Genomic DNA, 26,885 nt, shown 5'->3' with positions numbered 1-26,885 from the left:
TGAGGTGGAGAGGCTGGAGTAATCCTGGGCCCTCCCCTCAAGTGTGGGAGCTCATCCCACAGCCAGAAATCAGGCTCCGATTCTGAGAGTCATTGGGTCTTCAGGGAAGAAGGCGTTCTCGGGGTTAGAACCCCAGCCTTTGTTGTAGCTGCCTTGCAGCCATACCAGCCCTGCCACCATCTCGGTAAAAGCGGCTCTGTCATCTGGAACCAGAGAGTTTGTCTTCATCAAACAAACGTCCACAGCAGCTGCCATGTGCCAGGCCTTCTGCTGAGCACACATTGTCCAATAAGCTTTGGTCCCTTCTGGAGAGGGGCTTAGAAGCTAGCAGAGGAGGTAATCATTTCCTGAGGGAGATTGGAGAGGAGTGTTCATTTGGGCGCTGGCAGCCCACGGTCACTGCATTCACATTCTAGCCCAGTCTGTCCAAGTGTTGTCCCTGGACCACCTCATTAGAACCAACTGAGATGTGTCTAGAAGAGCCGCCTTCCTGGCTCCCCAGATTTGAAACAGAACCTGGAACCCGAGAATCTGCATTATCCCACCCACCCACCATGAATCTTCTGCCTATTGTATTTACTTCATTTCCCAGAGGCCCCAGAAGGCACTTAGACTCTGCCCTTTGCCTTCCGGAGAGAACACTGGGTCCTAGCAGGGAGAAAACCACTTCTCTGAGTTTCCAGGCCCCTTTGACAGCTAGAGTTAAGGGGAGCAGCACAAGAAGAAGACTGCTGGTAAGAGAAACCAGAGGGCAGGCACAGAAAGGGGTTCCTCACTGTGGAAACGTCCATGTTCTCAAAGCCAGTGGGGAGAGAGGCACCCCTTCCGGTAAATGATGACCCGGAGGGAAGTCCACACACAGCCTCCCTTGCAGACATTTCCCACGTGTCTGCAGATGCCCCCAAACGAAGAGGTCTCATGCTGGGAGTTTGGCCTAAGGATGGAGGAGATGTCTAGGTCTGAGGCTTTTAAATGGTGTGCTTTCACATCGGGAGCAGAGTAAGGAAGAGGCCCCAGGCCAGGGAGCAAAGTGGTAGGGCTAGCATGGGTTGCTGGGAAGAGGGGCTCTGGACATGTTCCACAAGCGTCCACAGATGCCAGTGGGTCTGTATGGTTCTCAGGCAAGGCACTGGGAGGACAGGTGGGAGGGAGGGACCAGGGTCCACTGAGACATACTCATGCCGAGTCCCTGGGGTAGAGCACAGCTAAGTGTTCAAGCCCCAAGGTTATGGGTCTTGGCATCTGGTCCTGGATTGCTGGGAAAGGCTGGCAGGGGCCCAGGTGTAGGGGTGGAGGGAGCTCAGTGCCCGCCAAGCTATGGCAAGCCACGGGTCATTCATTCCACAAGTAATTTGAGTCACAGTGCTAGCTACTGAGGGAACATCAAGAGAGACAGAGGTCCTGCTCTCAGGGAGCTGATGTTCTGGAGGGGGAGACTAGCAAAAGTAAACATATAGGCATCATGAAGGAAATAAACAGGGCCCTTTGAGAGAAAATAGGTGGTTTTATTTCAGAAAGTATGGACTGAAGAAGTTAAACTGAGAAGGGGGGGTGGGATGAATTGGGAGATTGGGATTGACATATATACACTACTATGTATAAAATAGATAACTAATGAGAACCTACTGTGTAGCACAGGGAACTCTACTCAGTGCTCTGTGGTGACCTAAATAGGAAGGAAATCCAAAAAAGAGGGGATATACGTATACATATAGCTGATTGACTTTGGTATACAGCAGAAACTAACATAACATTGTAAAGCAACTATACTCTAATAAAAATTAATAAAAAGAGAAAGAAAGAAAGAAAAAGAAAGAAAAGAAAGAAAGAAAAAGAAAGAAAGAAAAAAAAAAAACTGAGACGGAGCATACCATTTAAACAGCCAAGGGAAGGCAGAGGGAATCGCCAGTGCAAAGGTCCTGAGGTGAGAAAGCTTGGGGGTTGGGAGCAATAACAGAATACCCTTGTGACTGTTGACAGAGGGGAGGGAGGCAGGAGAAATGGGAAGGGGGTGAGGCAAATGATACAGGGCCCTGTGGTTAAGGAGTATAGGTGGTTCCAATTTCAGGTGTGTTAAGAAATATAAATTGGGCTTCCCTGGTGGCGCAGTGCTTGAGAGTCCGCCTGCCGATGCAGGGGACATGGGTTCGTGCCCCGGTCCGGGAGGATCCCACATGCCGCGCAGCGGCTGGGCCCGTGAGCCATGGCTGCTGAGCCTGCGCGTCCGGAGCCTGTGCTCCGCAACGGGAGAGGCCACAACAGTGAGAGGTCCGCGTACCGCGGAAAAAAAAAAAAAAAAAAAGAAATATAAATTGAATTTTCTCTAACTCAACTGAATTCATATTGGCTTCACTCAGCCAGAGTGACAGAAACTTAATTGCAGTCAATTCAGAGTTCCCCATCACTTTCCTCAGAATTGGTTGAATTCTAGGGCACTTCCTTTGAAGATGCCAAAGCTTGGGCAGGGTAGTCTGATCTGATGGCGTCTGGTCCAGTCACACTAGCATCCCCTGAGATGTCCTAGTTTTGTACTGGTTTTCTGTCTTCAGCCTGCTCAGGATGCTGCTGAGTTGCTCCTTCCTGACCCATCCCACTCTCAGTATTCAGATTCTTACTCTACTTTTTCCAGGCCACTCAGGCCCAGGAAATTCCTAGGGTCTTGGGTTAGTTAGGCCCCGTCATTTGCCCCAGTGCAGCACACAGCTGTTTCTTCAGAGGGTTTTACTACTTCTTGGTGCTCCACCAAGAAAAGGAGCACAACTCTTCCTGCTTCCCGGGCCCTGATGCCCTCTAGCTCAGAGGCTGAGGAGAAGCTTCTCTATTCTCAGGGACCACCCCCTAAAGTCTCAGTCTCCCAGGTCCCCCTTGTTACAGTTTTCTAAATTTGGATCTGCACAGATAATTCTTTCCGTTCCTCCCTGAAGGCAAGCCTCTTGGAATTCAGAAGCAAAAAATGAACTCTGCATTCTGTCGTATCATTTGTTTCCTGGCGTAATGTATGCAGAGTATCCTAACTACCTGCACAAGGGAAGGGTGGAGGGATACCAAGGAAAAGATGAAAAACATATTTCAAAATGTCATCATCCCATCAGAGTTTGGGTTTTATGCTCATTGCTGCAGCCTTTGTTCAAGCCCGCACATACACCGATATGGGGATCCCAGTTGCTGACTGAGCCCCCCGGAATTCTGAGTGCTCAGGTGGGATGGCATGCCCCCTCCTCTCCCTCCCCTCCAGGCCTTGGAGAGAAGAGTACAGGACGCTCTCTCATTTGGGAGGAGACTCCTGGGAGGAGACTCCCAGGGCTCTGAAGAGGGCTGGGTGGCCTATGGCTTGAAGTTCAGATCTCCTTGGGGGCCACACGAGTGATGTGACATCTCCAGCTCTCAGCTGGATGGGACTTGCAGGAGAGCAGCCGGTTCAGTGAGTTCCAGTCTGGCATCCCCAACTGAAGGGTCCCTGAGGGCAGCAGGAGTCCCTTGAGTTCTTATCAGTGTTCCAGAGGGACCCAGAGAAAACAGCACATAGTATGTGAAGGTTACCCAAGCTAGCTTGGTCTCCGCTTCGGGCTGGAGTTATACCAACTGCGTGGTGGTCACACTGGCTTGCTCCTCCTGACCACGAGCTCTTATGGCTGTAATGCGAGGCTGTAATGAATAAAAAGGAAGAAATGACTTGATGCAGGTGGTACGGGAGACAAAATCTTATCAGATACGAGGCTCATGTGGGTGGAAAATACTAAAAGAAGCTTTCAAGGTGAGAAGGTTGGGAATCACTGATCCAATCCAACTCTGTCATTTTACAGTTGAGGAAACTGAGGTCCACTTTCCTCAGGGGGAAGGTGGAGGCATCTGCCAGGTCCTGTGATTAAGGTAATGGCAGAATGCCAAGATGGTCATCACAGATAGCTACTGCTTGTTGAATCTCACTGTGTGCCAGGCCCTGTGCCAGGGGCTCTACGTGCTCCAGGAGGGCAGAACCGTGGTCTGTTTGGTCCCACCGGATCTCTAGCATCCAGCTCAGTGCTCTGCACATAGCAGGAACTCCATAAATCTTTGTGGAATGAATGAATCATCTCATTTCATCATTACAACAACCCTGGAGGTTTATATTAGTAGCCCCATTTTGCAGATAAACAAACAGGCCCAGAGAGGCGAGGTGACTTGCTCGAGGTCGAAGAGCCAGTGAAGAGGAGGGTGGGGATTTGAACTCAGGTCTGTATGCCTGAAACTCCATGATCTTTACTACCGCACTACAGTATTCTGCCTCCCAGCCCTCCCGATGCTGGCAACCGGGTAAGATAAGCGGTGCCTCTGCTCACAGCGGTGGTACCCAGCCTCCAGGTGTGGGCCTGGCACTCGGAACTTGCCATACGTTGGGTCTACGGGCTTGGCCACAAAGAGGAGTCAGAAGTCAGCCAGTAGGAAGGGTTCGCTGGGTTCCAGGAGCCTGAGGAAGCTCCCCAGGGTTGAAGGTCTCCTCCTCTCCTTCTGTAATAGGCAGATCTGCTGGTACATCCTCAAGCAACCATCTCATGCTGTTGTGGCAGGTGTCACTTTGTTATGGCAGCACCGTCTGCCAGCATGCCCAGAGTTGGAGAGCCAGCAGGAGAGTATGTCACCGTGTGTGTGTGTGTGTGTGTGTGTGTGTGTGCACACGCACACGTGTGTGATGCAGCGGTCTCCTCCTGTTGGTGTCCTGGTGACCGTTTTTCATTTCCTCTGGCTGGCACCTTTCCTTTCTATTCATTACCTCTCCTACTCCTCTCTTTCTCTTCCTCCTCCTCCTCTTTGTTAAAATTCTGTATTTTGAATTGGCTGAGAGCCTCCTGAGGGTGGGGGTGGTGGTGTCAGCTCTAAGTGATTCATCTAGCTGATAATTAGAGCTCTGGAAAACCCAACACTCATTCCCGTCAGTCAGGGCTTCCGGAATCCCTAGGCTTTTCACTTTGTCAGAGAGAGGAGCTTGGGGGGCTGGGCCCCGCTTCTTTGTGCCTGACTTTCTGTCCCCCGCTGCACTGAAGCTCGGTAACCGAGAGAAGTATGAGCACTCTTATTCGCCAGGTCCCGTGAAAAGCCCTTTCCACACTCACTGGATCCTCACAGTGATCCCACAAAGTGTTATCCCTATGTTGACAGATGGGGATAACTTGCACATAGTCACTCAGCTTGTAAGGGACACAGCAAGTACTCAAATCCAGCCTTTTTGGAATCTGCCAGACTTGGTTCAAATCACAGCCCTGCCATTATTAGCTGTATGTGTCTTTGGACAGTATACTTCCCCTCTCAGAGCTCTAGCTGCTTCATCTGTGAACAGACTCCTTAACGTTGATGTCTCTAAAGTGCTTAACACGGTGTGTAACATAATACTGGGGCTGTTTCGATTACTACTGTTATTCAGTCCCTTCAGCTCAGTGTGCACTAGACGTTCAGAGACAAAGAGATGGACACAGGAGGAAGCAGCAAGACTCACGCCAACTCTCACGTCCTGGCACTGCCTGTGCGGAGAGGACAAATGCGTGCATACACGTAAGTGCCTGGCCACACACCCTAGGAAATCCAGCAGTGTGCACACAGGCTTGGACACATGTACCCACATGGATACAGAATGACACAGCTGGAAAGACACCCGGGGGTTAGACAGTCATATGCAGCAAGCACCCTGGCTCACACCTGGGAGACAAAGGAGTGGGTCCATGGTGGCTGGTGCTGCCACCACGGAGCCCTTCTAGCTGCTTCTGCATGCCAGCGGAGGGAAGCCAGGCTCTCAGAGGGCCCCAGTGAGTCACCAGCCTGATGCAATCCCTTTAAAGGGCTCATCTGCTGGTGCAAGAAGCTGATTCATGGAGGGCGTGGTTGCTGGAGGAGGAGGAGAAAGGGACCGAAACTGCAGCAGGAGGGGCTGAGGTTAGGTGGCTGGAATCGCTAACAGGAACTCTTCACTGTTAACCTCCCTGGTCGAGACTCTAGGGATCTTCAGACTGAAGCGTGGTTTCTACAAAAGCGAGGGACCCAGAGGGAAATGAATTGTGAGGGCTATGACAGGAATTCCTATCATTGATTGAGCCTCACGGCAGCGCTCGCCGCACAAAACTCCAGAAAGAGAGAAATGGGGGTCAAGGAAGAGCCACTTTTCTGAGAAATATACTACAACTGGCCGACCTTTCAACTGCTGCAGACGTCTCCAGACCCGGGAGGGCGAGGGTAGGGCACGCGAGGCTCAGTGGAGTAGGGGCGGGGGCGGTGCCTCCGGCCCCACCTCACCGCAGATATAGCTAAGCAGTAAGTACCGCCCCTTAAGTTCTCTGTGTCCAATAGTTTCCCAGATATCGGCTCGGACCCTACCCTGAACCAATCCTCAATCGGATTCTGGCCTCTTGCCTGAAGGCTTCCGCCCATTGTCAAGATGGCTCCCAATCCCTGCGCCGTGGGCTGTAGATACGAGCAAGGGGCGGGGATGCAGCTCGTCCGGGAGGAGGGGGCGGTGCGTCACTTCCGTTGTCAGGTGGCGGCGCCGCAGCCATGGAGGGAGGCGGCGGCAGCGGCGGCGGAGGTTCGGGCGGCTGCACCGGGAGGCGACGGTGAGCGGCTCCCACGCCCCTGGACCGGCCCCGGCCCCCCGGGACGGAGCGCTGAGCAGCCCCGGCTCCGGGCTACGGACTATGGGCGAGCAGCGCTGAGCACCGGGGGAAGGTGAGGGCAGGGGTCCGGGAGCGGGGAGCCGGGCCGGGGGTGCGGGTTGGTGGGGCGGGCCTCAGCGGCTGTAGCGCGGGGACCGGGGTGACAGCCTGAGGCCGTCCGGCTGCGACAGAAATGGCAACAGCGACTGTGCCGTCCTCCGCTGTGGTCTGCCCTTCTCGGGCGGCGGGGGCGGGGGCTCCTGCGCGCCGGGTACCCGGTGGCTGCGGGGAGTCTCGGTCCCGCCGCAGCCCTGGGAGGTGGCACTGCCAGCCTTGCCAGGAGTCACTCGGCCAAGTCAGTGAAGGCGCCAGATTTGAACCAGCCAGGTTTTTCCCAAGAGACACCCTCTGCCTCTCCACGCTGCCCTCCTGATCCCGAGAGTGACATGAAAGTTGAAACGAGTCCCCAGATAGGACCAGCCCGGGCTTCCTCCAGGAGCCCTCACCCGTTGGCACGGGCACCATCGCTGCTGGGGAATTTTCGAATCCCGGGAGGTGTTCAGGTGCGGGTCAGAGCTCTCTGCTTGCCGGTGCTACGTTTGGCCGGCCTTTTCCAAGGAGAGAGCCTGCTGCTATGGTCACCGTTTCACCTGCTGTGCCCTCTCAGGCACGCCCATTCCCACGCCGCTTGGCACCACCTTCCAGCCAGTAGATGGGGGCATCGGGATTCCCGACGCCGAGTACTCAGCCACCCCCGCTTCCTAGGTTTGATCCCCGTTTGTTGGCGGAAGGAAGAGATGACAGCCGCCTTCGCTGTCAAGATAGACTTTGCTCTGTATTAAGTCACTGGAGGAAACCGGTTGGCTTTGCTTGGTTTTGAGAGCAGTGAAGAAGAGGGTAGTCACTCTGGGCTGGGCGCCTTCCCTCTTGGCTTAGCTTTGCATGAGATAAGGCTTAAGAGCAGGATATGTAATCGTCAGGCCCAAAGAACCCCTGTTTGTAAACAGTGCTTGTGAGCTGGGCCAGTGCTTGGTGGCCCTGCTGTGCCAGTTGTTTGTCCCTTAGATCTAGACAGTGTGGAGATAGCCCTCGTTCGTTCATTCATTCATTCATTCATTCCCCACGTGACAGCAGCAATGTCCTTGCCTGGAGAGGCAAGTACCCTATATTATAGAGATTAAGAGTGGGCTTTGGAGCCAGAATTCCTGAGTTCAAATTCTAGCTCTGCAGCTTTGTAGCTGTGTGACCTTGGGCACACTGTTTAACCTCTCTGTGCCTCAGTGTTCTCAGCTATAAAACAGGGCTGATAACATAGAGTTGTGAAGATTTAAAAAGTTAACACATGTAAAACACATAGAACCATGTCTGCCACGTAATAAGAGTTCAATAAATGTTAGCTATTCTTATTCTTATTTCAAGGAGCTCACAGTCTGGTTAAGGGAGACTGACCTGTAAATGAATAGTTGAAACGTAGTCTTGAAAAACTAGTAACAGCAAGAACAGAGGGCTGTGGGAGCCCAGGGAAGGAAGCTTCTAGCTCAGCCTGAGTTGGGCGGGGTGGGGGAGGTTTTGGGGAGGCTTGGAAGAAGTGATGATGCTGGAGCTGCATCTAGAAGGATAGGAAGGCTCAGCCAGGTGAGAACAAAGGAGCAAGGTACTCCACTTAGACATGTCAACTCACAGTTTTTCCAGAAACCTCAGACTGTTCACTGTGGTGGTATGAAAGGCAACCTGGTGCCAGGTAAAGCAGTACAGGTTGACAGGGGAATGCCACATTAACAATTTGGGACTTTGTACCAAGGGCAGTGGGGAGCAAGTGAAGAGGTTTTAAGCAGAGGAGTGTCGTGATTAGACTTGTGTTTTAGAATGCTCTCTCTGGAGCCTCAGCAGGAGGGATGGGAGAGCTCGAGAGGAGAGATTAAAGCACTGGAGACCTCTTCAGAGGCTACTGCAGGCCTCTGAGAGAAGAGAGGTGGCGTGGGGTGGGGGATCCTTGCCGAGACAGCACTGCATGCAACTGGTGGCAGGTGACAAGCTCCCTGCATTGCCCTGGGCAGCTCTGCCTGCCCCAGAAGTGCCTGGCACATGTGCCCCTCTCTTCCTGAGATTGCAGGTCACTCGAGCCGCTGGGCTGGTGAGGCTGTCCTCTCTGGTCAGTTGTAAGGTCAGGTGCTCCCTGGGGCTTTTAATTTGGCCTTTCGGGAAGGCAGCAGATTGTGGTGGCTAAGAGCCTATTTGTCTCTGCTGTCAGACAGAATCTCAGTTCAGATCCCAGCCCTGCCAGGCAGTAGAGGTTACTTATTCTTCGGTTGCCAGCTTCCTCATCTGAGGGCAGTTGTGAGGATTCAGTAAGATGTTGCAGGTTGGGCATTTAGCACACACTGAGTAAGAAATGCTTGGTAAATGTTAGCAGCTGTTGCAGGCTGCAGGAAAGGACTTCTAAGAATTAGTTGAAGCGGTTAATGGCAACTAAAACTGTGTCCCATTGAGCTGTCAGAAATGTCCTGAGGGATCACGAGACCACAGAATTTTATTGTATTCTCTCCAAAAAAGAAATCTGTGGGGAATTCACCAAGTCTGTATGGGAGCCATGCAGATGATTCAGCTCAGCTCTTTAAAAGAACCATTTTTTAAAATAGAAGTAGGACTGCTGAGGAAAAAAAAAAAAATCATGTTTTAAAGTATACTAGGAGAAAAAGTATTTTGAGTTTGTTCCATGTGTGTCCCCGTTAGTGACCCTAGTCTGTTATTTGAATTAGTACCATCAGGAAGCACACATTGATGTGTGTGGTGACTTAAAATCCGGAACCCCTGTTCCGCACACATGAGCTCCCAAGCGTGGCTGAGGATGTGCTGGGTGCCAGGTGCAGAATGAGAATGGCGAGGCACGCCCTGCCCTGGCGGAGCTTATGGTCTAACAGGGACCAGGCAGGCTTCTAACCAACTGACATTTGCATAGAGTTTGGTGAATGTCTCATAGGAGTCTGTGCAGCATGTGGTGGGAGTGAGATGAAGGAGTGATTCTCCTGGGGGATGGGGAGGTGACTGGGGAGGACTTTGGAGAGCCCTTAGAACCTGAGCTGGATCTTAATGAAAATTGAATCTTGAAGGATGAATAGAGCTTTCTGAGGGTTCATGAAGCACTCCAGGCAGGGGAGCAGCAAGGCACAGGCATGGATGCAGGCTGGTGTGTGTACACACTGTAGGAGCCCCAAGAGGTTCTGGCACAGGGCGTGAAGGGACCTGGCTTTAGGACATGCTGGAGAGGGAAGCGTCAGTGCTAAGATGCTTGAACTTCTTATTCTGTTGGTGATGGGATGCTTTGGTTTAAGGGAGGAAACACCGTTAGACCTGCATCTTGCCAGGAGCCCTCTGGCTGGCGGTGGGGGATGGACTGGGGATAGAACAAGTCTGGAGTCTCTGTAGGAGGCTTTTGCAGTAATCACAGTAAGGGCTGGTGGGGGCCTGGATCAGGGTAGAGGCAGTTGGGATGCGGAGGAAGGGCATAGATCAGAGCTGTTTTGGGGGAAATCAACTGGACTCCGGGAGTGTTTGGCAGTGATGATTGAGGGAGGAACAGTGATGGCGGGTGACCTCGAGCTTCGCGATTTGGCTGACAGAGTGAACGATAGCGCAGATGTAGAGACGGCAGGAGATAATGGCCAGTGAAATCCGCCAGCTCCATTCAGTAAGCCCTCTCACGGGAGAGGGTCAGTTGCAAAGTCTGTGGCACTCTGTCCAGCTTCGGGCCAGGCTTCTCTCTGGTTTTGCCTGCGTCAGCGCCTGGGAAAAGGGCAGCTTCCCTTCCTTCATCTTCCCCCTGCCCAGATTTGCCCAGGAAGGTGAACTTCTTCAGTATTTCAGAAACTCAAGTGGCTGAGTCTGCAAAACTTCTGTGACTTCCACAGCCCTCAGATGGCCGAAAAGGGCAGCCCTTCAGTCAGGTGCCATCCACACTGATTAAGCAAGTGATGGGTCCTGGACAGCAGCATGCCCTCAGGGGAGAGATGGCCATTCCCAGTGCTCCTGGGGAGATCTTATCTAGAAAGAGACCTTGAGGTTGGATTTACTCCAGAGGCTGGGTCAGCCAACTCAGTCCCTCTTCTCCGGAAGGAGAGATGTCTGCCCCAGGCCACCTGGGACTGACTCAGAACCATCAGGGAAGTGAGAGGGAGCTGCCTTTGTGCCCTTATCCCCCTGAGCTCTACGGGAGTACAGAGCTAGGCCTGAATCAGACTGGGCTGCAGAGAGGGATGTGCTGGTAGATGGGGCTTCAAACAGGCCCCTTGGAATTGGGGAGATTTTTGCAGGATTTGTCCCTGCATTTGTCGTGTATAGAAGGTAGGAGAGAAAGTGGCCTGAGACAAGGGCATTTCTTCCTCCTCCACCTGCTCAGGTGAGACTGTGGCCTTGAAGGTGGCCCCGGGCCCATAGCAGCCCTGCGTCTCCTCTCGGGATCTGTAATCAAGATCCGAGAAGGGAAAGGATGGTGTTGCTTGCTTTGATTTACTTACTGTCTTAGAGATGTTTCCGCTTTGCCTCATGCACGTCCGGGTCATTTTTGGCAATGTTGTGTCATTGTGTAATTTATTCAGCACGCTCTCTGCTGATGGACTTAGGTTATTTTCGGCCTTTGCTCTCCAAACGAAGCTGAAGTGACTATCTGCATGTGTGTGGTTTTTCCCACCTTAGGTATCTGCAGGACAAATTCCAAGAGGAGGTGCTGCTTCAAAGAGTATCCTTCATGTTCATTATGTATTTATTTATTTTTTTCATGTTCATTATTTTTAAAGTAATTTCTTGGCCCCCTTTTAAGGAACTGGAGAGGCCTGATTTTCCCTCAGCAAGCAAAGATACACTTTTGGGTTGACATCCCTCTTCCCAAGAGTTACTGAGAACCCCAGTGGCGGTCACCCTTTTCTGGCTCTTGGCAGTCTGTCTTGGTGTGAGTTGGGGTCCCCTAGAGCTTACACAGTCCAGCAGTCTACAGGTCTGATGGTTTCAAAGAAACTCTAGTTGTTGGAAAGCACCAGAGAAACTGAGAAGGGCTCTTGTCATTTAGGATGAAGCTGTCCCCTCTACATCTGTTTACAGACCATCACCTACTTGGCAAAAGAGACCAAGGATCTTGTGGCTTTAGGGAGTCCGTGACCCAAGGGTCCAGACAGAAGAGAAAGTAGCCTGGACATGGCAGAGGGAACCGGCAAGAGCAGGACTGGTGTGCCTGGCGCCTGTCTTTGGGTTTAGGGCAGAGCTGGTTTGAGGTGTGATCAGGGGATAGCAGGTGCCTCTAGGGAGAGGCTTGGTTAAGCCTCTTGGGAGACCTTGGGACTGGCATAGCCCAAAACCCTGTGGGACTTTTGGAGCCCCACTGCTGGCATTGCCACCTTTGGAAGAGCAGGAATCCTGCCCCTTTTTGTAGTAGACATGGAGCCCCTGGCATTACCACATTTGTGTGACTTCCATGGCTGTGTTCTCCTCCAACTCCGCTCCCAAGGTGGTCCCTCCTGAAGGAACAGGAAGGAAACCAGCCACAAAAGAAGGATCCCCACCACCTCCCAGGTCCTTTGCTAAGTACTCTGCAATATATATTGAGGCCTTCTCACAATCTAAGGAAGGAGGGCTTGACTGTGTTTTACAGAGAGCCGTCAGACACTGAGGGGTTAAGGAACCCTCAGCCAGCAAGGGCAGAGCTGGATTTCCAGCCCACACTCGCGTGACCCTGGAGCCCATGCCATCCCATTCCCCCATCCTGGCCAGGCTCTGGCCCCAGGAAGCCCAGGCCACATGGAATAAAGCTGTAGAGCTGGAAGGGACCTTGACAAAGCTGAAGCAGTCCCTTCTTTTTTCCTAGAAGAATGGAAACTGCCACTGCCTGGAGACAAGTCCTTCCCCTCCTGCCCTGTGAGTAGTAGGTAAGGAGACCTTCAGCCATGTCACCCAGCACTTAAGGCTCAGATCAGACCTGGCTTCAGAAGCCAGTTCTGCCACTTGCTAGCTGAGTGACCTTGAAGAAATCACTTCCTATCTCCAAACCCAGTTTCCTCCAAAGTAGTAATGTGGGTTAAACACAAGGTGTTATTGTCTGTGGCAGGTTCGGCCTGGTGCCTGGCCCGCAGTCAGGACCCAGGGGCTGGCTCCGGTGAGGCCTAGGTGAGCTCTTTGCTGGTGGCCCTGAGTGTCCCGGAAGAGGTGTTATGAACCAGCTTCCAGGTCTCCAGTTTGAACGGTGTGATGGTCTTCCCAGCCTTTATAGAAACCGGGTGGTGAACAGGAAGTTCCTTACAGGCAAGTTTACAAGTTACCTGAGAGAGTTTCAGTGTACCTGGAGTGGTGGTTTGTCCCTTCTGTCCCCCACTCTCCTGATGCAGCCTTGCATCAACATGCAGGCCCACACGTTCGGGGCATTCGCACGCCATACTTCCTCAAGTGTGCCTTCCCTAAGACCGGCCTCCCCTGATTCCATTACCACTCTTAATAATTCTAATGGGCTCAGAAACTTTTTTAGATTTTTCAAAATTATTATAGTAGCCTACAATGAAACAGGTAAACAATATAGAAGAATATAAAATAAAACTCTCCATCTCCTTCGGGCCCCTAGTTCTATTACCTGGAGGTATCCACTGTTAAGTTTCTTCTAGAAATTTCCTATGCATATTCAAGGGTGTGTATAATCATCTTTTTTTTTTTTACCCAAATGGGATCGTCTTATACAAATAGTACTGCAGTTTGCTTTTGCTTTTTCATAAATTTATTTATTTATTTATGGCTGCGTTGGGTCTTCATTGCTGCGCGCAGGCTTTCTCTAGTTGCAGCGAGCGGGGGCCACTCTTCATTGCAGTGCATGGGCTTCTCATTGTGGTGGCTTCTCTTGTGGAGCACGGGCTCTAGGAGCACGGGCTTTAGTCGTTGTAGCACGTGGGCCCAGTGGTGGTCTTGGCTCGCGGGCTCTAGAGCACAGGCTCAGTAGTTGTGGTGCACGGGCTCAGTTGCTCTGCGGCTTGTGGGATCTTCCCAGACCAGGGCTCGAACCCGTGTCCCCACATTGGCAGCCGGTTTCTTAACGACTGCACCACCAGGGAAGTCCCCTGCAGTTTGCTTTTTTTAATGTAACGTATCCTAGACATCTTCATCTACCAGCAGGTGTGGGCCTAGTCTTAAAGGCTGCGTAGTATTCCCCTGTCTGGGCGTACCATGATGGAGTGAACCAGTCCTCTCTTGGCGGACATTTAGATTGTTTCCTGTCGGGGGGAGATGTGTGTGCGTTTTGATATTTGTGGTTTTGTCTTTGTGTTTTTTCCTGCTACCCAGGGCTCTCCAGGGACCCTTGTTGAGCACATTCATCTTGGTGAACTTGTGTGAGTGAACCTGGAGGATAAATCCCCAGAACTGGATGTGCTGGGCCCGGGGCAAAGGCATTTTCTTCTGCTTTGCTGGCTGTGGTTTCCCCTTGTCTTCTGCACACCTGTGGGGCCTGGGCAGGGGATTCTGAAGCGGTCAAGGCCCCAGGCCCTGCCCCCAGGAGCTCACCCTCTGGAGAGACACAGGCAAGCATGCTCTCACCCACCCCTGAGCAGAGTATGTGTCAGGGGTGGCTCGTGGCTGGCCTCAGCAGCTCGGAGCAGGTGAGGCCCTCGTGTGGGTCCACTTGTCAGTGGGCCACTCTGGTGGCAAAGCCTGCTGTCTGCCTCTGTAATCTTGCCCACCAAGCAGCCACAGCCCGCAGCGTTCAGTAAAAGTGCAGAAAGTGAATTGTACTGTTCACTCGCAAGGCTGTGAAATTTAACTGAATTTCATTGTTGATAGAGGCAGTTAAAGAAAGGCAGTTTGCTGGCCCCAATCCAAATTACCTTTCTCACGGGATGATTGTAGTGACTTCGGCTGTTAAAAACCATATAAAGAAGGAGAATCACATGAACCTGGCCCTGGCCCAGGCTTTCCCCTCTGTCGCTCTGGAAATCTGAGGCGGAAGGAAGGAAACGTAACATTTCCCTAGTGCCTCCCACACGCCGGCTCCCCGCAGTCCTCAGGGAACCCTGGGCAGGTACAACACTGTCCCTCTCCTCTGGGTGAGGACCCCGTGGAGCAGAGAGACACATGTGTAGGACACAAAGGTGCTCTCAGACTCAGCCAGCCCTTCTTTAGTCACTTGCTGCTTTCTCCTTGCTTGACTTGGGCCATCTTGGGTGTCAAGAACCTGAATTCGGGACTTCCCTGGTGGTCCAGTGGCTAACGCTCCATGCTCCCAATGCAGGGGGCCCAGCTTCGATCCCTGGTCAGGGAACTAGATCCCACAAGCCACAACTAAAGTTCTCGCATACCACAACTAAAAAAAAAAAAAAAAAAGATCCTGAGTGCTGCAACTAAGACCCGGTGCAGCCAAATAAATAAGTAAATGTTAAAAACAAAAAGAACCTGAATTCCACAAGGGACCTGTGGCGGGCCTTGTTCCCACTGAGCAAAGCAATAGCAGAGCAATAACTGATGGTTTGAGCTGAGGAGGGGTCCCCTTTGTTGCAGGGCAGGCTGGCATGACAGGGGAGGGCTGTCAGTGACTCAGTCTCCCATCACTGCACATGGCAGGAGGCCCCCTCCACAGAGCTGAGGGACCACCGGGAAGGTCTCCCAGCCAGGGTATTGGCCGCTTCCCCTGGCTACTTCTCTAAATAGGAGATACCAGGGCAGCACGGCCTGAGAAAGAGCTATTAAGTCTGTCCCTTCCTCTTCCAACACCCACACACAGTGACGGATTATTTGTTGTCACATCAGCTGCTTCCGGAGGCCCTTGGGAGGGGCGAGCTAGTGGCAGGGCTGGCGATGCTGCCCTGGATTCTCTCTGCTGGCTCTCAGAAAAGCTGCTGCTGAAGCCCTTTACCCCGTCCCAGGGACTGGTTTCTTACTCTGTTTATCTTTTCCCCAGAGGGGCCTCCAGGTCCACCTCTGTGTGCACAGCCCTGGAGCCTCTTCTCCCAGGATCACTCCGGGATACATCCTCCCAGCCCGGGGTCTTCAGGCCCACTCCCCTCCCCGTCTCTCCCTTCAGCCTTCATGGAGGCCACGAAGGAGCCCAGTGGGGCTTGCTCAGGGCAGGGGGTGAAGAGGGACATCACTGATTATGTAATCTCCTTGTGCGTGAATCTTGCCTTCTGGAGGAGACTAGAGTTGGACCTCCGAGCTCTAGATGGGTCTGGTGCGGATGTGCTGAGGGGGAACAGGCTGGCCACTGGGCCCTCAGTCTGGCCGCCCCTCCCACTTCCCACTGGGCTGAGTCACTTCCTCTCTGGCGCTGCAGGTACTCTCCCACACACCCAGCACAGCAGCCTTCCGGGGGTGAGGTTCATCCCGGGCAAGAGAGGAGCTCCGGTTAGTAGCAGCCAGTTCACCTGTCACCCGCAAGGCAAGCGTTTAGAGAAGGATGTGATGGTATGTATTCCTGACAGATTGGAGCTATACATATCCTGCATTTTAAAATGAACAAAATCATCACTCTGTTTTGGAACAGTGGAGATGACAGCACATGCATGAATCTTTGTCATCAGGGAGTCCTGGCTAAAGCTGAGGGTTTACTAATCCACCTCCCCATCCCCCCAGCATCTATCCTGAGCACGGAAGCATATGGCTTCCAGTGGGTTCCTAGGGAGATTGCTTGCGGCCTTCAGGCTCCCAGGGAGAGGGTCCATGCCTGTTTCAGGGATGGCTGTCATTCAAACTCAAAGGAAAAGCCCTTAAACAGAGCCGCCTTCTAACCAGCCAGCAGGAGTAGAAGAGAACAGGCCACAGGCAGCCTCCTCTGGCCCAGTCAGCTGGGCCGGGGCCTCTAGGCTTTGGTTTGTCAGCAAACCAAAAGAGGGGGGAAATCTTTACTTTATAAAGTTGTGAGAATTAAAGAAAATCTAGGAAACACTAAGAATGAACGGTTCCTGGCAAGCAGTAGGTGTCCGTCAAATGCTAGTTTAAAAGGTATGCACCTGGAGAGACTTGTCACCAGGGAGGTTACCTCAGCAAGGAGTGGGGAACGCTCACCTTTCATCTAGCAGAGACCTCGAGACACCCCTCTTTTACAGATGATGAAACTGAGGCCCACAGAGAGTAAATGACTCTCATAGAGGGTAGGTGACCAGTTCTGGGTCGTAAAGCTAGTGAGTGATGGAAGCTGAAGTTTGAACCCAGGCCTACCTGACCCCAGAATCCATCTTGCGCTCCCAACTGGCATTTGGGTAGCTGGTCCATGGTTTGAAACACCTGGTTCCATGGGCTGCGAATTTCTCTTGGTTCCCTGGGTTGACTTTGTGGATGAAGAGCAAGCCTGTAGGGAAGCTGAGCCACTAGTAGCAGCACATACATGAGAGTATTGAGGTGCAGTGAGGGTGGCTCCCCGAGTGCTTGGGTCAGGGAGGGGTGGGGTACACTGCCATGTGGTCTGGTGGGAGGGGGTCTCAGTAACGCAGCCTCTGCGGCACCACAGATCGTCTTGGCTGCATCGTGTGTTGAGATTTCACACCCCCAGTCCCGTTGTTTCTTTCCAGGTGTAGTCAGCTCAATGCATAGCTGGGCCAGAAGGTCTGAGGGAAACGAGTGGCAGGAATTTTTCTGACCAGCAGAAGGACCTTCACACTACAAACCTAGAGTGGCCCAGAGGACCTGTCCCTGGTGTGAGGGGCAGGCCAGGCTGTCACTCACACACTCCCACACTTTGCTGCAGGAAAGCAGATTTTTTTGCTGGACTCAGCAGAAAGGGGGCTGGTCTGTCCCTTCGCCAGTGAGGGAGGGGTTGGTCCGAGGCTGTAGGCATGCTGCGAATGGGTTTCATTCCTCGGGGAGGTTGCCCTCCAGCAGCCAACACTGTCTAAGCACAACCCCTGGCTATCAGCCCAGAACCACCCCGCCCCGGGCATCCAGGCATTTCTGACCTGGGACTTTTCCTGGACAGACTATTCCCAGCACCACTGCAGCCCAGTTACCTACAGCTGTGACCCCCTGTCTCTCTGGTCTTGGAGTCTGGCTCCTGTCACAGGCTGGTGGACCATCCGTACTTTCTTCTGGGTCCCGATCCAGCACCTGGCTTCTCGTTGGGTCCTCTGTGTCCCCTGCCCCAATGTGGGCTTTAGTGCCTTCTGGGTGCAGAACAGACGGTTCTACACTCTCTGTTTTCTCATTCAGCAGTTTGCCAGGCACTGGGTGGGTGCAGGGAAGCAGAGATGAACTGGGGTTGCTCAGCCTGGAGAGTGGTGGGGACAGGGGAGTCAGACAATGGCTACGGCACGGTAGGAGTGGACAGAATGTGCTCTGGGAGCCAGAGGAGAAAAGGACCTGCTGCAGAAGGTGACACCAGTGAGGACTGAGGGAGAAGGACCAGCCAACCAGGGAGAGGAGGTCAGGGCAAGCGTGTTTATGGCACACTCAGGGAACTGTGAGTCATTTGGTGTGGCTGGATTTATGGGGCATATAAGGGCAGTGAAGCTGGATAGGTAGCCTGGGTCTGGCCAGGCTCACTGAGGAGTTTGGGTTTCTTCTTAAAGACCACAGGAAGCAGTGGAGGACCCCCACAGCAGAGACAGATGGAGATACTGCAGGCCCAGGTCCCCGAGCAGAGGAGAAAGAGTAGCCTGCTGGCATGTTTGTCCAGCCCCAGTTCCACAGGCAGCTGAGGTGGGGGTCTTCTGATGCAGTTGCTCCTGCATCCTTCCTGACCAGCCTGGTGAAGAGCAGTGCCCCACCATCTTGCAGCGCGTGCAGAGAGAAACCCTGTGAAGAAGATGCGCTATAGAAAGACGCCACCAGGTGGCAGACCTGGAGATTGCACAGAGACCTCGTTTCTTTTTTCCCCCCCATTCCTTTAGCACAGTGTTCGGCCTGGAGAAAGGGGGGAGTTCAAAACTGAGCTCCTGTTCGCGCCAGGCTGGCTCCGCCCAACAAGTATGAGATTCCAGATTTTGCCACTGTGAGCTGTGTACCCATGAGAAATCCCTATGAACCTGTAAATCCGGACAACAGATTCCTCCAGGGTCTTGGGAGCGGTTCCAGCAGGTTGCACTTTCTCTTCTGTCTCCGGGCACCTGAGAGTAAGTTGCAAACATCATGACCCTTCACCTCTAAGCACTTCAGCATCTGTCACCTAAGAACAAGGACATTCTTCTGTATAACCACAGTGCAGTTTTCAAATTCAGGAAATTTAACATCATATTATCTAATATACAGTCCATATTCAGATTCTGCCAATTATCCAGGCGTGTTCTGTATAACTTCTTCCTCCCAGGATCACCCATTTCATTTACTCGTCCCGTCTTCAATCTCCGTTAAGTGAGACTAGTTCTTCAGCCTTTCTTTAACTATCTGATGTTGATGTTTTTGAAGCATACAGGCCTGTTCTGTTGAATGTCCCTCAATTTTAGTTTGTCTCATGATCAGATTGAGGTTATGCGTTTTTGGCAAAAAACAAATAACTGAGGTTGCATCATATCAGGAGTAACATGATGTCAGTTTGTTCTGTTATTAGTGATATAACTTTGATTATTTGGTTAAGGTTGCAGCTTGTTGTTTTTTTAATTGAGGTATATTTACACATGGTGAATTTCACAGGTCCTTTAACAGTTCAGTCATTTTGACAAATGCACATACCCAGAGTTGTATCCTTTGATAGTAGAAGTTTTACAGCCCGGTATGTGTGCTCTGTCCCCCTCCCACAGTCCTCTGCAAGAGATCCTGGACTAGAGGCACTAGGTCTTAGTTGCAGACTCCTCGCTGCCCCCCAACTTGATCACGATGAAGGACCCTTTTGGTCTGGCCCCATCATCCTGGACCGTCCCTTACTGCGCCTTGAGTTGACAGTTGCCAGCTGGTGCTCCAGCCTCTGCTCCCCCATACACCAGGGAACAGAACAAGAGGATGAGATGCTGTGTGCCTCTGCTTGAAAGAACAGGCCCTCCCCTTGACCCGCAAAACAATTGTACTCTACCCTCCACTACAGATTATACCTGGCACTGCCCAGCACCCCGCTTTCTCCTCAGCAGCTCAGCCCACCCCCAGGCCTCCTGTCCTCCCCGCACCCAGTTGAGCATGTTACTCAGGCTGGCCATCAGGCCACCCACCCCCGCCCCCACCCCGCCTGTAGTCTCAGGCCAGCAGACAGATGGCAGGTTCAAGGTCTCTTAAGCCTTTAGTCTGGTTACTGCCCTTCTTCCGCCCCCCACCCCGAGTCAGTGCCTAGCTATCCCTTTCTCCTTGGGCAGGAAGAAAAATTCAAAGCTGCTGTGTTTAGGCTCATAAAAGCACAATTTATCAAATGCTTATGGTATGCCAGTAGGTACTCTTGCTAACTCTTTTGCATGGATTATCTCACTTAATCCTTAGACCAACCTTGTAAGGTGGATGCTGCACTCTGGGTTGTGTAGGTACAGCATAAGTATCTCATCTGAGATCTCATCATTGTTAAGTAATGGTATGGTGCTGGGCTTGCAACCAGGTTTGGCTTACTCCAGAGCCCTTGCTCTGACTCCGAGCTTCCCAGCCAGTATGGGTTATGCAGGTCAAGATGGTGATCCCTTTAGCCCAAGAATGACTGGGCTAAGCAGAGGACAGCTGGTGTCCCCAGGCCTTTCACCCCCAAGTGCTGTACAGATGTTTCTGTCTGTACTGTGGCATGGGAAAGACCGAGACGCATTGCTCTGACCACATTGTCCTGCTGCGTGAGTGTCCTGTGGACAGAGACCCCTTTCTACCTCCCTCTTGGGGCCTGGTGCGGGTCTGGCCACACAGACCCTTAACTCCTGTGTGGCAGATAGGACTGAGGCCAGGGATGGATGGGAGCATCTGTGCTCATTTCCGTGTGCCAGGTGGGCTGGACAGAGGGGCGAGGTCCCTGCCTTCGGTAGACACTACCAGAGATAAAGTCCAGAAGACAGAGGCCTACACAGCTCAGGACCTTTTTTACTTGTTTTGTTTTCACAGAGCCAGGAAACATGGGGATGGGGACAGGGACAGCTTGAATCCTGACACCATCGGCTCAGCCTGACCCTGCAGTGTAGACAAGTCCTTAGGCTCCTAGCAGGCATTAGAAGCTGCTGACAAATCGTGGCTACCAGCTGTGGTGTCATCACACACATACACAGAAGTAGCGCACCGGGCCAGGGTCTGCTGCTTGCTCCTTGCGGGGACCGCCCTTGCACTCTGCCTGCACTTGTTCGGTTTGCAAGGTCACCCATCTCTCCAGGAACCCCCAGGTTGCAGCAAGAAGCCTACAGCGAGAATGAGTGCAGAACTCTCTGCACGTGTGTGCAGACCCCATGCTGCCCCTCGTGTTTGGGGGCTGGGGGCTCACGCTGGCTCTGCGCTTGTGAGTGTCCGCCGCCTGGGCCCGCGCGTCTCCTCCTGTGTGGAGGCCTGTGGGCATGCTTCTGGGTGCGAGTAGTGGGCCCCTCCTTGCCTTGACCAGGCTTCAGACTGAGCCTTCAGTCAGGCTACAGCCAGGCTTTCAGACTGAGCCGGGGACGCCTCAGTACCCTCTCTCTTTGCAGCCCACCTCCTTTGGGGGTTGGTGGTGTGTCTACCATATTGAACCATGCCCTGCTATAGGGTGCCCTGCCTGGCTCTGCCCTGCCCAACTGTCCTGTACCCTGTCACACTACAGCACTGGACGGGGCACGATGGGCCGTAGAACCTTATGTGGTGCTGATGGCCCCGCCTTCGTTTCCCTCTGGGAGAGCTGGGCTCACATCGCCCAGCCGCTTTGGGCAGGATGACCTTAACAGCAAACTGACAAGGTAGGGCCGGCATCCTCTCCTCTGGGCATGCTGTGATGGTGGACACAGAGCAGAGGCCCACAACTTGCTCCCCAGGTTGGGCCCAGCAAAGGGAATCTCCTGCTTGCAGGGTGGAGGAGCGCAGCCTGCGGGCGGGCATGCCTCCCTCCTGGCCTCACCCCTCACACCCATTGTTGCCTCACTGAGCCTCTTGTTGAATCCAGGTTCTAAAGAAACTGGCGTTGACTTGGGAGGACAGCACGTGGACTAGTAGCCAGATTTAAAGTTCCAGAGACTTCTAAACCAGGCTTGCTGAGTTCCTGGCAAGCTGAGCTGTGGGCCCAGGAGACACCAGGCAGATGGCTCCCCCTTAGCCAGGCTGGGCCAGGGCCCTTCACCCCAGCCTGAGGACCAGCATCTCTGGAGGGGCCTGGCCCCAAGCCCTTCTGAAACCAGGGTAGCCAGAGCTTCCGCATCACAGATCTCACTGGGAAGCCAGGATCCCTCAGAGCAGCCTCCCCGTGGGAGCATCTGTGGGCCATTTGAAGGTGTGTCTCTGGAGGGGGACACATCAGGATGATTTGGGGGGACAGGAGGGGCTTGTCTTTGCTCACCCCACCCGCGAGCCCGCAGCAGCTTCCAGTTGCCCAGAACTGCCTCCTCACACTGCTTGCATCACCTGCACCAGCTCTGGCGGCGTGAAGGGATGTTCGGGAAGGGAAACAGCCTTGCTGCCACTTCGCCTGCCAGCATCTTTTCCCTCTCCCTGCCCATCTGCTCTCATCCTTCTGTCTGCCTACATTTTGGAGCAACTCCCATGCCATTTGCTTGAGTTGAATCCTTAGTGGGGTGGGTGGGGTCAGGCTGAGCCCCCTCACTGTCTGTGCTGCAGCTGCTCCCGGCAAACTGCTGTCTAGACCATGCCTGTGCGTGGGCACCTAGGCAGCGTCTACACAGGTATGGTGACACCACGTGGTGCTGTCCTAGGAACCGGGAAGAGAGAGGAGTCTTAGCGCTCCAGGGAAGGCAGAGAACAGCACCAGAATGGTAATGAAATCAACTCACCTACCAGGGCAGGGCGGCTGCAGCACAGGGCTGCTGACCCAATAGGAACCATCAGCAACTGGAGGGAAGGCGTCCAGCCATTCATAGAGTATCTGCTGGGCCAGGCACTGGGGGTAATGGTTTTATGTAATTTTTTTTCTTTTTTTCTAGTTCTGAGGGATTTTAAGTCTACTAGTGGGGAAAGGACACTAAGCATATAAGCACACAAATAAATACATAATCACAAAATATGGAATGTGCTATGAATGAAAATTACAGGGTACCGAGCGGGACTGTGACCCGTTGGTGTGGGAATGTCAAGAAGGCTTCTCTGAGGAAGTGACATTCACATTGAGAAGGATGCGTAGAAGTTAGCCAGGCAAAGAGTGGAAACACTGTTCTAGACACGCTACTGCTGAGCTTTTTAGGATTTTTCTAGAAACAGTTGTGTTCTTCCCTGCTTTTGTGTGAATGACTGAATCTACTTCCAGCATGAGCCTCTTTGGCAGAAGTCACAGCTGAGCCTAACCATGGCTTCTGCTCTGTCTGGGGACTGTCAGGGCCTACTGAGTTACCTGATCCTAGTTAACTCTCAGGATGAAATCATGGGTCTGCTCCTCGGTGGCACAGCTCTGAAGACAAATTAGGGCTTGATGGGAGTCAAACCTGGTAGATTGGACTAGAAGGGCATCAGGCCATCTCTCCTACTTTCCAGTTCACTGCATGGAGTCAGTCTCCTGGGGTTTAGAATAAGGGCCAGAATGGCAGCATATGAAGTTACAAGCTAACTAGTGAATACGCACCTGTTATCAGAGTAGGGGCACCTTCTAGGCATAAGAGCAAAAACAAACTAAAGGAAAAGAAGACTATTTGACTACATAGACATTTAGTCTTTTTTAATTAAAAAAAAGTTAAAAGATTAAGAAAAGCTACATCCTATGTCAGTTATAGCCTTAATATATAAAGAGCTCCTAAAAAATCACTAAGACTAATACAAAGCAGTAAAAAAAATAGAAAAAGAATGTGAACTGGAAATTCATAAAAGTAATACATATACCTAGTAAGCATGTAAAACAAGTCCAACTTCATGAATAATTAAGGAATTATAAAATTAAACAATGATATACTTTTTATTACTCATCAAATCAGCAGCTTTTAAAAATACTCATTCCTGGTGCAGGTTCTGGGACTTACTCTCCCACACTGCTGATGGCATCAATATATAAATTGGCACAGCCTTCCTGAGAGCAACCTGGCAGTGTATGTCACACACCTTTAAAAATGTGTGCCCCATTTGACCCTGTAGTTCCATTTCTTGGAGTTTATCCTGAGGGAGAGAGGCAAGTGTGCCAAGATGTGTGTGCATGACTGCTAATAAAAAATACAAAAAGTGGGAAGAATCTCGATGTCCATGAATAAGGGTGTGGTCTGATAAATCATGCTATATTCTTACCAAGGAGACTGTAGCTGTTTCAAGTGATGCTACAAAAGAATATTGTCGTGCAAGGACGTTAATAATGTTTTTTGTTTTGTTTTGTTTTTTTACGGCTTTATTGAGATATGTTTCACATACCATAAAATTCACCCTCATAATATATTTTAGGTGGGAGAAAAGGAGGCTTGGAAATGGTATCATAGCGTGGTCTGAATTTTTGTAACAACGAGAACTAAGCATACACACACATACACACACACACAAACAGACACACAGGAAAGTCTGCTTGAATATTAAGATTATGGGTACCTTATTTGCTTACTTTTGCATGTCTGTATTTTCTAATGTTTCTGCAGGAAATGCCAATTACTTTTATAAAAAGAAAAAATTATAGAAGCTTAGGGTTCAGTGTTCCCAGGCCCCCTGTGCAAGGGTAAAGTCTACACTCCTAACGTGGCCATCAGGTCCCCTAGATCTGGCCTTTGCTCCCCTCTGTGGGTCACCTATCACCACTCCCTGTACACTCCAGCGACACAGACTACTTGGAGTTAGTTGCTTACATGCCGTTCCTTACTATGTACGTTTGCTTACCCAGGCCCCTCTGCCTGGAATGACCTTGCCTGTTGCCTGGCCCACTCCAGGCAACCTCCTCAGGGAAGTTTTCCCTGAGCCCCTGCACCCACTGTGGGCCAGAGGCCTTGGGATTGAGCAGCTGGCCTTCCCCGGGCATCCCTATGACCCTCTGCCCTCCGTGTGTGGAGCTCCTCTGTGTAGGTGTCTTTCCTCGCCCCACCTCCAGCACACTGCCTTCCCGAGGTGTGAACTGTGGAGAGCTGAAAGGAGCAGCTCCTTTTTGTTTTGTTTAAATCCAGGTCTAGAGGTTAACGTCTTCTAGAATCTGGCTCCTGTGTCCCCTTTCCTTTTAGGGGGAAGGGTATTTGGGGAGAAGGCCTCACTTTGGGAACAGTCGCTCCAGGGCCAGCTGTCTGTCTCAGGGGACCCCAGTTGGCACCTGCACAAAACTGTGTCCTTCTGTCTGCATTTGACTAGTCCCTTTGAGGTGGGCCAGCTGCCCACCTCTGTAGCCAGTGCATCCAGCTTGAGCCCCTAATTAATCCGCAGTAAAGGAGCCATGGTCCTTTGCTATCGAGAACCTTCCACGCTCCTCTGGGAGGGGGAGGAGGTGGCAGCGGCAGCTGTGTGATGCGTCCTCAAGTCAGACTCGCAGGCTGGGTTAGCGTAAGGAAACTCGCTGACTTGCTCAGTGAGAAGGCTCTTTTCTGTCTTGTCTAGAGCTGAGAATGAAGCGGAGAGCATCAGACAGAGGAGCTGGGGAAACGTCGGCCAGGGCGAAGGCTCTAGGAAGTGGGATTTCTGGAAATAATGCAAAGAGAGCTGGACCGTTCATCCTGGGTAAGCCTCTGACGGCCGGGTGAGTGGGGTGCCGGGGCAGTACAGTGTGACCTGCAGACACGCAGGGTGCAGCGCCTCGAACACCCCAGCGTGGGAGCCTGACCAGCCCTCGGCCACTTTAAATGGAGTCTGTTGATGAGAGGGGAAGGTCACTCTGCACCAAGAGTTGTTGTTTCTGTTGTAGCCGCCCCAGCCTTAGATTAGTGTCAGCTGAGAGATAGACTGCCTCTTCCCCCAGAGGATCCTATGCGTGGCCCCAGGACATCACCCACAGGAAGCAGACAAGCTGCCTTAGAACCCAAGGTACATCATCCAAGGCACTTCTTTGACCATTCTTGGAGGGCACAACTAAGTTCACAAAGTGTTTGGTACAGCTGCAAACTTCTTACAGATTTGGCCCCGAAATCCTGTAGAACTGGGTGTTCCCAGTGGTCTGGACGAGCAGCGGGGCCTTTCTGCATGAAGTTCGAAGCCCAGCAAGTCTAGACTGCCTGTGTAGGGTTGCAGGTGATTTGGGCTCTGAGGACCCCAGCTCTCCTAGCAGCCAGAGACTGGGTGTGACCTTTGCTTTGGGACAGCATCTTGGACTTACGAGTACAGGATAATTCCAGTTCCAGTCACTCAGCAAACAGTTCATGGAGACTGCTACCTGCTGGGCCTGTGCTATTTGTCAGGGACGCAGCAGTGATTAAGACAGACAAGTTCCTGGGGAGTTTCCTGGCGGTCCAGTGGTTGGGGCTCCATGCTTCCACTTCAGGGGGCGCGGGTTTGATCCCTGGTTGGGGAACTAAAATCCTGCATGCTGCAGGGTGCGGCCAAAAAGAAGAATTGGGCATTGGGCGGGACAGTTGGTTGGAGACACAGAGAGACACACTCTAAAGCTAAAAATAAAGACCATTAAGTTAAAAAAAAAAAAAAAAATGACAAGTTCCTGCCCTCACGGAACTTAACATTCTAGTTAGAAAAAGAAACCGGGAGTAAACAACACACGAGATCATCATGGGGGGAGGGGGGAGGGGTAAGGGCCTTGCAGGAAGTAAACAAGATGGTGTGAGAGGAAGAAGGGTCTAGAGAGAGTGTAGACAAGGAAGGTTCTGTATGAGGAAGTGACAGTTGCTCTGACAGCCAAGGATAAGAAGGAGCAGCCATGTGAAAAGCAGGGGAAAAGCATTCCAGACAGAAGGAACAGCAGGTGCAAAGGCCCAGAAGCAGGGAAGGGCTTAACGTCTCAGGAATGAAGAGTCCAGCATAGCTGGAGTATGGTGAGGAGTGGTGGGGAAACATGATCAGTTGAAAGCTGGACAGGAACCAAATCATGCAAGAGCTTGGAGGCCAAAAAAAGGAATTTTGATTGCATATTAAAAGCAGTGGAGTGCTGTTAAGGTTTTTTAGCAGTGCATTGACACTGTGACGTTACCTGATTTATGCCCTGAAAGCTCCGGGTGCTGTCACAGGACATCAAGCCGTGCACATCTCTAAAAGTACAGAAGTTCCCCAAAGCTGATACGTGGCCATATCAGACCGCCAGGGGAACCTGTTAAAGGGACAGTTTCCTGGCTCCTCACCCTGGAGGTGCTGATTCAGAGGGCCCAGGTTGCAGCTGGGATCTCTGCTTTAACACATACTCCTCGGAGATTC

At 52.1% G+C, this 26,885-nt stretch overlaps 1 protein-coding gene across 8 annotated transcripts in view; it reads left to right on the top strand.

Moving 5' to 3' along the window:
- Window positions 1–6,506: 6,506 nt before the first annotated feature.
- Window positions 6,507–26,885, top strand: part of STK40 (serine/threonine kinase 40) — a 37,401-nt gene continuing 17,022 nt past the window's right edge. Inside the window, exons 1-4 of one of the 8 annotated variants that reach the window (XM_024738858.1) lie at window positions 6,507–6,690; window positions 15,910–16,040; window positions 18,458–18,679; window positions 25,128–25,247. In XM_024738858.1, coding sequence (XP_024594626.1) covers window positions 18,574–18,679; window positions 25,128–25,247 — 226 coding nt within the window. In that variant the 5' untranslated portion in view covers window positions 6,507–6,690; window positions 15,910–16,040; window positions 18,458–18,573. Of the gene's footprint in view, window positions 6,691–12,513; window positions 12,533–15,909; window positions 16,041–18,457; window positions 18,680–25,127; window positions 25,248–26,346; window positions 26,510–26,885 lie in introns of those variants that run through there. The other 7 variants (XM_024738859.1, XM_024738861.1, XM_024738864.1 and 4 more) reach the window with 7 other exon arrangements.

This window comes from Neophocaena asiaeorientalis, unplaced genomic scaffold, assembly GCF_003031525.2.
Source record: "Neophocaena asiaeorientalis asiaeorientalis breed wild unplaced genomic scaffold, Neophocaena_asiaeorientalis_V1.1 scaffold106, whole genome shotgun sequence".
NCBI lineage: Eukaryota > Metazoa > Chordata > Mammalia > Artiodactyla > Phocoenidae > Neophocaena > Neophocaena asiaeorientalis.
The sequence above is the reverse complement of the archived record's forward strand: the minus strand, read 5'-3'. Positions and strand labels throughout refer to the sequence as shown.